Source organism: Pan troglodytes, chromosome 10, assembly GCF_028858775.2.
Source record: "Pan troglodytes isolate AG18354 chromosome 10, NHGRI_mPanTro3-v2.0_pri, whole genome shotgun sequence".
Taxonomy (NCBI): domain Eukaryota; kingdom Metazoa; phylum Chordata; class Mammalia; order Primates; family Hominidae; genus Pan; species Pan troglodytes.
Genome location: NC_072408.2, coordinates 52119623 through 52133073, shown reverse-complemented (window position 1 = coordinate 52133073; position 13451 = coordinate 52119623). Strand labels below are relative to the sequence as shown.

Genomic DNA, 13451 nt, shown 5'->3' with positions numbered 1-13451 from the left:
CTTTACTTAGAGGTATTCTTGACAACCCACACTGAAATTACACAAGATTAACTCCATTAACACCATTTCCCATTCTTTAAACTAGTAGCTTTTTAGAAAGCAGCATTTAGACTGAATAGTTCAAAGCATATTTTAAGAGGAGATCTCAAGATGCTTAGAAATGCTAAATAAGTATCATTTAAGGATTTAGAATGGAGTGCTGAGAGGTCAAGTAACATATTATTGGTCATACAGTGAGCTGTAAGTGAAATGAAAAGATGCTGCTTGTTTTTCTCTTTACCATTTAGTCTGCATATTCCACTTGCAAGTGGCATTTCAAATCAAATGAAAACAAGAGATATTAACACTGTTAATCCCTCAAAGAAAGGGATATTATTTATTTTTGTCTTTCCCATAGCATTTTGTAAAGTACCTTACACTTATTCAAATATTTGTTGGTTATTATGCCATATATTTGACATTACTTTGTGGCCCATTAAATATACATAAATCAGAGGGCTTAGAAAAACAGATTAAAACAGTACTATAAGACAGAATCTTTCTGAAACTAGAAAGCAAAATCTATTAACACAGGCCCTAAACTTTAAACTAGTTATCCTAGCTGCCACTGGTGTCATTAAAATGTACAATGCATAAAAATCTCTCTCTCTCAGAATGTTGTCATGAGCCACCAAAACCATTCTGAACAAATGCAATCATAACCCATTAATTCCCTTAAATTTCCCTCTTTGATCTTTATGTAATCGTCAATGTTTTTAACTGCAAAATAATACACAAATACACTCATGTTTGAAATTCAAACATCAAAAGTAAATGGAGGAAAAAATTCCCATTTTCCTACCTCCCCATATCTTCCTCCAACCTCTTTTCCTACCCTTACATTAATGTAAAAGACTTCGCATTAAATTATATAGTTTCATTTTCTTTTTGTTCTCTTAAAGATTACTCCCAGGTAGAAAACGTTAAGGAACATTGACCTAGACAGCTCTTAAAGATCCTAATTTGAATGAACTACTGAATCCCCAGATTTAGAAATAGTTGTTTCTACTACTACAAAAAAAAAAAAAACCTCTAAAAATATGAATTGTAATTACTTTATGCTAAGACTAAGTCAGATCAGACCTCAATGGAAAGTCATTAACCATTTTATTATAAAAATTTTATCAGGGAGCATAGTAAAGTAATACTAACTGTAATAATACTAGCTGAAATTTACTGAGAATTTGCTAGGCACCAGACATTGTTCTTAGTGTTTCATAAGACTTGCTAAAATCAACTATCAGTAAAATTTTAAGATATAGCATGTGATCATCAATGCCTCTGCTCATAATGTCTCAAATTTGTATATATTTCATAATTTTGTTTGATGCAATACTATCCTGGACTGAAAAATGATAACTAACAGTACTTCAAGTCCAAGAATTCTACAACAGAATCAGTGGGTTACTGAAGTCGCATATTAAAGCAGTGGTAGAGCCCATCTCTGATTTCAGGGATTCTCAACTGTACCAGTATATTTCCCATACTCTAATCATTCATGTATTGGTATCATAATTACTGCTATGTCTATACTATTACTTATTTAATACCTTTAAATTGATTCTACCTCTTTAAAATTAAATTTAGTTTTAAAGGAAACATAATACCATCACATAAACAGGAAGCCAGAATTGATTACCATAAATAAAAGGGAAGATAAATTCAATAAAACAATGCAATCCTATTACATTCTAGCTACATATTATATTGTTGACTGCTGATGTTTCTGAGCCTGAGGCCTGCATAGTTGGCTAAAAAGGTAAATCAGCCAATGTTGATATATGTAAATAGTATCAATCAGCTTTCTCCTTCCTTAAACAGAATGATTGATGTGAGGACTGAAAGTATATTGAAAAAGAACAAGTTTCTCACTATGCTTTTTCAATGATATTTGTGCCAGGTACCATCTAAAACACCTCCTATGATCTATAATGATTTTACATATTATTATGATACAAATCCCAAAATACTTTGGGAAAACTCCAAAATGATTTGGGGATTTCCTGAAGGGATCCCCTTTACTTTATATTTTGGTCTCAGAATCAAAAGGTATCTTGTCTCTCTCAAGACATGCCCCAATATGCCTATTAAATCAATGGCAAGTTATATCAAGTTGGTAGAAATGGAAGTTATATTTTAATTTTTAGTTTAGTTTTTTTTTTTTGAGGCGGAGCCTCGCTCTGTCACCTAGGCTGGGCAATCTCGGCTCACTGCAACCTCCACCTCCCGGGTTCAAGCGATTCTCCAGCCTCAGCCTCCCAAGTAGCCCAGCTAATTTTTTTATTTTTAGTAGAGACAGGGTTTCAGCATCTTGGCCAGGCTGGTCTTGAACTCCTGACCTCGTGATCCACTCGTCTTGGCCTCCCAAAGTGTTGGGATTACAGGCGTGAGCCACCGTGCCTGGCCTAAATGGAAGTTAATATCCAAAAACTTGTTCTCAGAAGGCAAATGTTAGGTAGATGAAAAGAGTACTGATTTAAGAAGCATAATCAAGCTCAACCACACGCTATTTTGTTTGACCTTGATTAGGTTAGTAAACTACTCAGGTATGTTTCCAATCTGCAAAATAAGGGAAGATAATACCTCCACACAGGGTGGGAATATGGATTAAAGTGTGAGATACTGACATAATAGATACTCAGAAAATGTTAGTTAAATCAAAAGTTACATGACTTTCAGTTTTTTACAACTCACAAAAAAAAAATCAAGGTGTTTTAATCTTAATATTAGTAAAAGACCTCAATTTGTTTCACCTAACCGACTCCCAGGCACTACTGCTAGCTCAGCGTCAAACAACCTTGGCAATTAAAACTAATTCAAATATAGCAATGAGGGAGGCATCACACAACCTGACATCAAACTAAACTACAAGCCTATAGTAACCATAACAGCATGGTACTGGTACAAAAACAGACACATAGACCAATGGAACAGGTTAGAGAACCCAGAAATAAAGGCCACACACCTACAGCTACTTGATTTTTGTTAAAGTCAACAATAACAAGCAATAGGGAAAGGACTCCCTATTTAATAAATGGTGCTGGGATAACTGGTTAGCCACATCCTGAGGATTGAAACTGGACCCCTTCTTTTTACCATATACAAAAATCAACTCAAGATGGGTTAACAATGTAAATGTAAAACCTAAAACTATAAAAACCCTAGAAGAAAACCTAGGAAATATCATTCTGGACAAAAGACCTAACAAAGATATCATGACAAAGACTCCAAAAGCAATAATTGGAACAAAGCCAATAATTGACAAGTGAAGGCTGGGCATGGTGTGGCTCACGCCTGTAATCCTAGCACTCTCTGAGGCCGAGGTGGGTAGATCACTTGAGGTCAAGAGTTTGAGACCAGCCTGGCCAACATGGTGAAACCCCGTCTCTAATAAAAATACAAAAATTAGCCAGCTGTGGTGGTGGCCACTTGTAATCCCAGCTACTTGAGAGGCTGGGGCAGGAGAATGGCTTGAACCCAGGAGGAGGAGGTTGCAGTGAGCCGAGATTGCACCACTGCACTCCAGCCTGGGTGACAGAAGGAAACTCCATCTAAAAAAAAAAAAAAATTGACAAGTGGGACCCAATTAAACTAAATACCTTCTGCACAGCCAAAGAAACTATCAACAGAGTAAACTGACAATCTACAGAATGGGAGAGAATATTTTCAAAGTATGCATGAACAAAGGTCTGATATCCAGAATCTATGAAGAACTTAACAAGCAAAAAATTATCCCATTAAAAACGGAAGAAAGGACATGAACAGATGTCTTCTCAAAAGAAGACATCCATGGGCCAAAAGCATATGAAAAAATGCTGAACATCACTAATCATTAGGGAAATGCAAATCAAAACCACAACGAGATACCATCTCACACCAGTCAGAATGGCTGTTATTAAAAAGTCAAAAAATAACAGATGTTGGGGAGGCTGCAGAGAAAAGGGAATGCTATACACTGCTGATGGGAATATAAATTAGTTCAGCCTCTGTGGAAAGCAGTTTGAAGATTTCTCAAAGAACTTAAAGCAGACATACCATTTGACCCAGCAATCCCATTATTGGTTATATACCCAAAGGAATATAAATTGTTCTACCATAAAGACCATGCATGCATATGTTCATTACAGCACTATTGACAATAGCAAAGACATGGAACCAACCTAGATGCCCATTACAGTGGACTGGATAAAGAAAATATAGTACATGTATACCAGATAATACTACACAGTCATAAAAAAGAACAAAATAATGTCTTTCCAGCAACATGGATGTAGCTGGAGGCCATTATTGTAAGCAAATTAATGCAGGAACAGAAAACCAAATACCAAATGTTCTTACTCATAAGTGGGAGCTGAACTTTGAGTACACTTGGACTCTAAGAAGGGAACAATAGGCACCACGGCCTACTTGAGGGTGGAGGGTGGGAGAAGGATGAGGATAGAAAAACAACCTATCAGGTACTATGCTCATTATCTGGGTGATTAAATAATTTGTATGCAGAACTCCCACAAAATGCAATTTACCCATGTAACAAACCTGCACATGTACCCCCAAACCTAAAATAAAAGTTGGAAGAAAAAATAAAAATAAAGCAAAACTTTGGAAATGGGGCTATAGAAGGTCAGCAAAGGGTAGGTTTGAGATGTTTGGGTAGGTTAAGTGGGCATTTTGATGACACAGCTTCTCCTTCAGCATGTTTAATTGGCATGTGATGTTTAAAGGACATCCTTGCAGTTTAAGATGACACTTTAAAAATAAATTAACTCCTAATAATGAGGTGAAGAAAAAAAAAAACTAATCCAAAGATCATGCTTATGAAGGTCTGAAATGCCCCAGCAAAACTGCAAAAACCTAAGTGACTAGTCATCAGTTGGTCCAAAGCATACTATTAATAAATAAAAGTCCTTAAACAAAAAAAGTTTAACATGGCATCTTATTGGCATATAAAATAATATTCCACATGAATGATATCTCAATACATTTTATGGTGATGAAATAAACTTAGTGTTCCTTTATACACTGCTGAAGTATTTACTAAATAAATCAATAAATGTCTAAAATTATAGTGCCATCTGCAGGCAAAGAAAGTAAAATCAATGATATATTTTCATGCTTTCGTATTTTCTGATTGCTATTCAAAACTTTTAAAAACTAGGATTTAATAATGTATATAACTCATTTTATGATTACATTTATAGGATACGATTTATCATATAAAATAAAACATTTTTTCTAAATTTTTTTTACTACCTAATAGAGGATCACTTCATTCTCAATATAACATTAAAATGATGGCAGTAATCCAAAGAAAATCAATGGTACTACAATATCCAATTTTGTGTATTGAGAATTATTTATTGCCAAAACATATAACAAAAAAAACTTTTTAGTATTAAAAAAAATCCAAATACCCCATCATCTTAACAGGAAGGCATTTTCATTTATTTGCTTTTCTCTTCCAAACTTGCATCTGCAGACACTTACTTAACAATAACTAAGTGCCAGGCACTTTTTAAAGTTGCTTTACATATATTAACTTAGAAAATTCTCACAGTAATCCTATGAGGTAGGCAATGTTAACATGCCCATTTTACAGATGTTGAAACCGAAGCCCATGAGTTTAAATAACTTTCCCAAGGCTGCAGTGCTATACATGGCAGTGCCAGGGTTCAAACTGGGTTAGTTTGTCTCCAATATCTGTGCTTTTAATCACTATGCTAACATGTCTCTTATTTGTGAAAGATGAATTCAGAGTATTATTGCAGTTGTAACATATGTGTTCTACTTTTAGGGGGCAACATTTTCTCATGAAACTAAATTGTTCATTGCTTTTTTAAATAACTACATATTTTACCATCAAGTTGATACACATCATTTTACTTACTTTAGTTACGTAATGCTGGACTTTGAAAACTGTTTTTAGTGTCTTTAATTGTATATGAAAATATTGCAATAAGCAAATTTTGCATTGCATATAGCTTCTCTTCCTTCTTTTGGATTTTATTTCCTAATGCTAACATTTCCCAAAATGGTTAAACTGGCTTAAGTATATATATCACATTACTGATATATAATGCTCCATACTGCTTTTTAAATTTCATCATTATATCTTACCAACAATGAAAGAAATGCTCAGATCTTCCTAAATCAATACATGTCTACATGCCAGTCATTCCTCCCCCACACACCCTCATATTTAACTGATATAAAATGGTGAAGGATGATTTATAATGTGGGATAGTTAAACCAACAAAAATTAAAATTTTCAAATGGGCACAATGTTTTGTTCCTCCAGCAACAGAAAATGTGGAGATAATCCTATTATTTGTCATTTATGAAGTTGTAATTGTCTTGATTCTATCAGTAACCACACACAAAAAAATCAACAACATACTCAAAATCACTAGTAAGTGTCAGAGCTAGAATCTAAGAATGAATCTGTCTGACTCTAACACCTGTTTTAGATAATATGAAAAAATTACGAATGGTCAAGAGGGTCAGCGTATGCCAAGATATAAAAATTGGATGAGAAATTGTATTTCAATCTTCATCAAAGATTACTTATCTCACAAAGAGGTAATAACTACTCTGGGGTACCTATCACAAACAGAGGTATGGCATTTCCCTTGTATATTGTTCTGATCAATAATTTCAAAAACAGGAAAGGAGGACAATAATAATTAGCAAAATGCTTCATCTATCTTTCTCTCCAACATTTGCTTCACTGCGACCTAATTTTACTAGTGTTCTAAGCAAGGAGCTGGAGGATATGAATATTCACAACTTTTTTTCTTAAATGTTATCTTGCAGTATTATATATATTCCTAACGGTTTTAAAAGATTGTAACTTTATGACACAGAATAAAGGTCACTGAAACATATAATAGAAAAAAAACACAGGCTTTGGGGTCACATGGACCTTAAATTTGGACCCTGACACTTACATATCCTCTATAAAATTACAGTATCAAATCCTAACTTCTCAGGATGCTGTGAAAATTAAAAGAGATAACAATTATGAAGTTCCTAACACATGGAAGGTGCTTAAGACATTTTAGCCCCCTTTCCTTCAAAGAGTGACATATATATGGTTATACCAAGGGTATCAGTTTTAAACGTCATGCTTCATTATTTCCTTCAGACAAACGGTAGCATAGCATGAAGCATCAAGATCAAAAGAGATCAAAAGAGACAAAGCTGTTTCACCAATGTGGGAACCTTTCGTTTTGACATCAATGTCATGATCTTCCATTAGTTGGTATGAGAGATTACGGGGATGTTTCAAAATCTGTCTATAGCAACCTGGTACATTCAGTTTCAGAGTAGGTACTTTAAACCTACATGTCTGTAGTCCATCTCTGCTAAGTATGTCATGGTACCACTGCCCTACTTTGTTCTTCGGGTACTGAATATTGTATCCAAGTATTGGAAGAACCACCTGTGAAAGAAAAGAGGGAAAAAATATGAAAATAGCCTTCAAAAAGATACATGATCATATTTTTAATGTACTTTTATGACTGTGACCTGGATTTGTAAAAATAGTCTCAGAATATAAACACCACAATCAGCCTAAAACATGCTTTAAATAATATGCTATGATATTTTTATGCTGCCAAAGAAAATAGCTAACTAAAATCAAGGACTCACAATAACTAAGGTAACCAACTCAAATCAGATATTATTAAACAATCCACTATTTAAGAAGTTGTACACTTAATTAGCTGATAAAGACTTAATCTCTATAAAATAAAGCATGTACTTTCTATAACACAAAGAGTAACCTCTACTGCTCAGTCACATTACCGGTATTTTGGTGGACAATTTTAAATTTTCTTATTTCTTCCAGAACAAGAAAACAAACACATAGCAACACATTCCATGTTTATTTTCTTAGCTGCTTGTGAGTAAACACTGCATTTTGTGGGGTGTTCTTCCTTTGCTGGTGTCTTCTAGACAGTTTTCTTGAACAGTACCAAAAGGTAGTCAAGAAAAGGAAGAAGGTAAAAAATTCAAATATACACAATATGAAAGAATCTGAAATTCACTATGCTAAGTGAAAGATGCCAGACACAAAAGGCCATATACTGTAGTATTCCATTTATATGACATTATTTCAAAGGCAAAACCATTGTGACAGAAAACCGATCAGGGGTTGCCAGGGGTGAGGGATGGGAATGGGCGCAGGAAAATTTGGAGAGGGGAGGAAACTGTTCTTTATGATTGATATTTGTGGTGGCCACACAGTCCTACATTTATCAAAAATATGTTTATCAAAGCCTATACAATTGTAAACTAAGTGAATTTAATTGTATATAAATTATACCTTAATTTAAAAGTTGTTTAATAAAAAAAGAGGAGGGGAACTAGTCAACTTTTTGCTTTTTGGGGACAATGTCTACACTTAGATCTAAGTGATAGTAATTTTTAAGCAAATTTACCTGATGTATTGCATACATATTAGCTGATCCCTCCTCTTCAGTTACCAGGTGAATCTAGTTTTAAAAAACATGAAAATATGAATGATTCCCAAATGTTCCAAATTTCTGCCACTTTCAATTTTCCCTAACTCTATTATATATAAATCAGTTCCTATGCTGAATATACATAAACCCAAACAAGATCTTATCATAATTTGTTTCTGGAGGAGTAGACTACATAAAAATTAGAATGATTCTTCCTGCTTTAACCACTAATCACTGAATTTGGATAACATGGAGAAAGGTGGGCTGCTGAAAACCCTGAGGCAATACTTTCACCTCAATCACCAGCAATCTTTTTCTAAACCACAAAGTTTTTCTTTATTAGGCTGAATTGAAAATCTGCTTCTATAATATCAATCCACTCCCCACCCCCACTAATCTCTGTCCCCCGAAAATATAATACTCTATACAGAACTGATTTTTCTCTGGCTGGATGTGGTAGCTCACATCTGTAATTCAGTGCTTTGGGAGGATCGCTTGAGGCCAGGAGTTTGAGACCAGCATGGACAACATAGGGAGACCCTGTCTATATAAACAATTTTTTTTAATTAGCCAGGTGTGGTGGCACATGCCTGTAGTGCTAGCTACATAGGAGACCCAGGCAAGAGGATCGCTTGAGCCCAGGAGCTAAAGATTGCAGTGAAACATGATGGTGCCACTGCACTCCAGCCTGGGTGACAGAGCAAGACTCTGTCTTTAAAATAAAATTGAAAAAAAAAATTTAAAGAGGTGGTATTTCTCAGCATTTGTTTCATAGAATGGTAACAGGTGTCACATACAAGATGAAAAAAAGGTGCATGACAGATTAACTCTATGAAATGTGGCTCTAGGATATCACAGAATAAGCAGTTCTGCTTTCTCTTATACATGAAAGCTCAAACAGAAAGGCAGCTATTCTCTCTTCACAAGGCTTCAGCGCATTCTCATATTCCTAAAGCATTCATCACACGGTAGTGTCCAGAGCCCCTCTAAATCTACCTGATTTCCCCTCAACTCTCCCTAGTCTTATCAATAATGTTGCTCCTTTTTGTTTTTAATTTAGGGTTTTTTTGTTTATTGGTAACTAACCTCTTTCAATTACTGCACTCAGAAACAGAAACAAAGCTCCAGATGTGATCTGATCAAAATACAAGAGACAGACTACATGGAATTATGATCTCTCTTGCATCACCACTTCTAGCCTTTTTTCTTTCACAGAGTCATAAGTATACCTACATACTGTGATTTAAGTAATTTATGAAAACATCGAATAAACATGGTCAGGTATAAAACACCATGCTTTGTCTTTAAAGAATTCCCTCCAGGTTGATATCCAGCAATTCATGAACAAACATGCTTTCCTTGTATGGCTGCTCCCCAACTATAAATTCACCTAAGTTTTTAATTGTCTAACACACATTTCTCCATCTTGCCCACACACACACACACAAAGAAAAGTTACCAAGTGATTTGAAATGTAGATATACCTGTTAGTCTAGTAACTCTATCAAAAGAAGGAATCAGATTAGTTTTCTATAATTTTTAATTGTAGATGCATATTACATGCCCCATATACCATTTATTAAGAATTTTATTTTTTCCTTTTCATATTTTATATTTTGGGCCTCTAAGTCCTGCCTTTTCTTTCCTCAGTGCTAACTAATAAAATAAGTGATCAATCTTAAAATATATAGAAACATTGATTTTGCTGCTCATAAAAGGAAATTCTGCAAAATATGTAGGAGAAAATGTTTTCTCTTCTCCTATAGCTCCAAAAAGAAAGCAGCTAAAATTCCAATCACAAAACTATCCTTGTAAATGTTATTCTGAATGAAGAAGTCTTATAAAACTCATGCATTTCAAAAATTGTTGTATCTTGTGAAAGTAATCTTTAACTTCCAAAAATCTGAATTAGAAATGGATGACTTACTAATTAGTGTGCTTTCCAATATTTAATTGGACATGTTTTCTGGGAGGTGTTAAGAAATGATAACGATTTTTTATTATTTATCAAAAGGGGATCATTGACATATCTCTTCTCCCCCACATGAGGTAAAATAAAACTTATAATGCTACTAGATTTCTTTTCACACAGTTTGAGTCTGTATCTCAATTAAATTACCATTCTTAGTAACATATGCTGCCTCCTAGTGACCATTTTCTTATCATTTCTTTCCTATTAGGTTGGAGCACAAGTAATTGCAGTTTTTGCATATTCATCCATTTAATGAAAAAGTGAAGCCAACATCTGATGTTCTGGCTTATGCAATCTTTACTCCCTCTTTTCAAGTAGCGGCACTCTCATTTTCCAGGGGACCTCTCCCAGGTGTCAGATGTGGATTAGGGTCCCAGGAAGGAGCCCCAGGAATGCAGGTTTAGTCAATCACATACTGCAGTTCACACTTTCTGGTTTGGTTCTGTACATATGATCCAGGCCAGGCCATTCCTAGCCACTGAGACTCAATTACACAGCTTTTGTTGACACTGTTGAGAAAGAAAAATCATTTTTCTGCAGAGAAGCAAGTCTAGAGTGGTGAGAAATAAGCCTAGAGTCGTTAATAATAATCTTGCCACCAAAGGTGTAAGCTAGACTGGGAATGGATCTAACAGAGAAAAGCAGAGCTGAATGATGAAAAAAAGGAGATCGTTTAGGACACTTAAGTCCCAAATACAGCTGTGCCTGAATCAATCATGGGCTTTCAGTTATGAGGACCAATAAATTCCCATGTTTCTTTAAATTACTGTGGGTTTGAGGTGGGTTTCTATTACTTAAAACCAAAAAACCTTAATTAATACATCAAGAATTCTGACATTAATTTAGATAAAGTTTGCTTTATGTAGAGTTCAGAGTCTGTTTTACCTCTATTTTTGAAAAACTGGACCATGTTCTAGTTCTCACTACAGACTGCTTCTCTATACTCCATGATTTTTCTAGTAGAGACCAAACGGGGCTAGGAGTTAAGCAGCCGGGTCTTTTTAATTCCACTACTTGTGTGACTCTGAATCTGTCTACTCTCCAATCTGGGACCCAATTTTCATTTCTATAAAATGGGAATTAAAAAAGAGTGTCTGTAAAATCCTTTTGTTCTCTAAAATTCAATGATTTTACTGTTACATACGAAAGTGTTACTCAAATTTTCGCTAATTTTTAAAATTTATGAGACTGACATGATAAAGTTGGAGAATAATAATTTGTTCTTTTTGTATTACAGCACTATCAAATGAATTTCCTTGCATGATTTATGGAACCCAGTTTCATTAGTTCAAACTCACAGAGATAAAAACAACTGGATGGCCGGGTGCGGAGGCTCACGCCTGTAATCCCAGCACTTTGGGAGGCCGAGGCGGGCGGATCACGAGGTCAGGAGATCGAGACCATCCTGGCTAACACGGTGAAACCCAGTCTCTACTAAAAATACAAAAAAATTAGCCAGGAGTGGTGGCAGGCATCTGTAGTCCCAGCTACTTGGGAGGCTGAGGCAGGAGAATGGCGTGAACCCGGGAGGCAGAGCTTGCAGTGAGCCGAGATCGCGCCACTGCACTCCAGCCTGGGCGACAGAGCGAGACTGTCTCAAAAACATAAAAAAATAAAAAATAATAATAAATAAATAAATAAAAATAAAAAATAAAACTGGACAAGGAGGAAATGGAAGGACCAAGCTTTATAATATAAACTATATTATAACTTCACTAATATAAATGTCTCTAAGACATTGTTAAGAGGAAATTATGAATCATATTTAGATAAAATCACATTTCTATAAAAGAAATACACACATTACATTGTTCCATATACCATTTTAAAAATCATATTCCTTCTCCTCTCCGTATTTTAAGTTTTGAGTCTCTAAGTCCTACCTTTTCTTTTCTCGGTGTTAACTAATAGAATAAAAATAGATTTTCAATGGATATTTATGTGAAAACATACAGAAAGGTCTAGAAAGACACATAACAAACAACAGAGGTTGAGTCTCTGGAGGAAGCACAGGGAATCACATTAGGACGCTAGCAGGGATGGCAGCCTCATCTGTAATGTTTTTATTTTTATTTTTAGGCACAGTCTCGTTCTGTTACCCTGCCTGGAGCGCAGTGGCGCGATCTCGGCTCACTGTGACCTCCGCCTCCCAGGTTCAAGAGAGTCTCCTGCCTCAGCCTCCTGAGTAGCTGGGATTACAGGCGTGCACTATCACACCTGGCTAATTTTTGTATTTTAGTAGAGATGGGGCTTCACCATGTTGGTCAGGCTGGTCTCAAACTCCTGACCTCGTGATCTGCCCGCCTCGGCCTCCCAAAGTGCTGGGATTACAGGTGTGAGCCACCATGCCTGGCCTTGATTTTTATTTTTATGGGCTGTTTTGTGCATTATTTGTGTAATCTTTTTTAAAATGGGTTTTTTAAAGGAAGCTTTACTACCTATATATCTTTCACTCCATACCACTATTTTTATCTTTCCATTTACCAACATGTGTTAAGCCTAAACTGACAGCAGACTTGAAGCAGGAGATAAGTAAATATAAGTACAAATAGATAAATAAATTACATGTATGTTTAAAGTGTTTCTATAATCAGGGCTTTTGAAAATTCATGTTCTGGTATAGTAACTATTCTTGGAAAACTCTGATGGAATGATACTTACTTTACTATTTGGGAAATTCTCGTCATCAATGTCTTCATCCAAACAGACCAAATCACCCTGCACTACTCTTGCTCCATAGGTTTCAAGTCTGTAAGATACTGCCTCATTCCAAATTTTGCTGGTATATGCGTGAACATAGAATATGCGCATGGAATGGGGTAAAGAGAACCATGCCTGGATACAACCTTCCTCGGTCATGCCAAAGCGGTGCAATGCCTCCAACAATGCTCTCTCACGCACTTTGAATTCAGGCATCAATGAAAGTGTGCCTTTAGCATCCTCTGAAACAAAAGGTAAATCAGGTATAGTTAGCCACT

At 35.4% G+C, this 13451-nt stretch overlaps 1 protein-coding gene across 9 annotated transcripts in view; it reads right to left on the bottom strand.

The window, feature by feature from the left end:
- Positions 1 to 5373: 5373 nt before the first annotated feature.
- PUS7L (pseudouridine synthase 7 like) overlaps positions 5374 to 13451 on the bottom strand; it is a 31140-nt gene continuing 23062 nt past the window's right edge. For 7 of the 9 annotated variants that reach the window (XM_016923600.4, XM_016923602.4, XM_016923603.4 and 4 more), the window contains 3 exons: positions 13135 to 13415; positions 8478 to 8531; positions 5374 to 7477 (listed from right to left, as the gene is read on the bottom strand). In XM_016923600.4, coding sequence (XP_016779089.4) covers positions 7151 to 7477; positions 8478 to 8531; positions 13135 to 13415 — 662 coding nt within the window. In that variant the 3' untranslated portion in view covers positions 5374 to 7150. The remainder of the gene's footprint in view (positions 7478 to 8477; positions 8532 to 13134; positions 13416 to 13451) is intronic. The other 2 variants (XM_063785728.1, XM_063785731.1) reach the window with 1 other exon arrangement.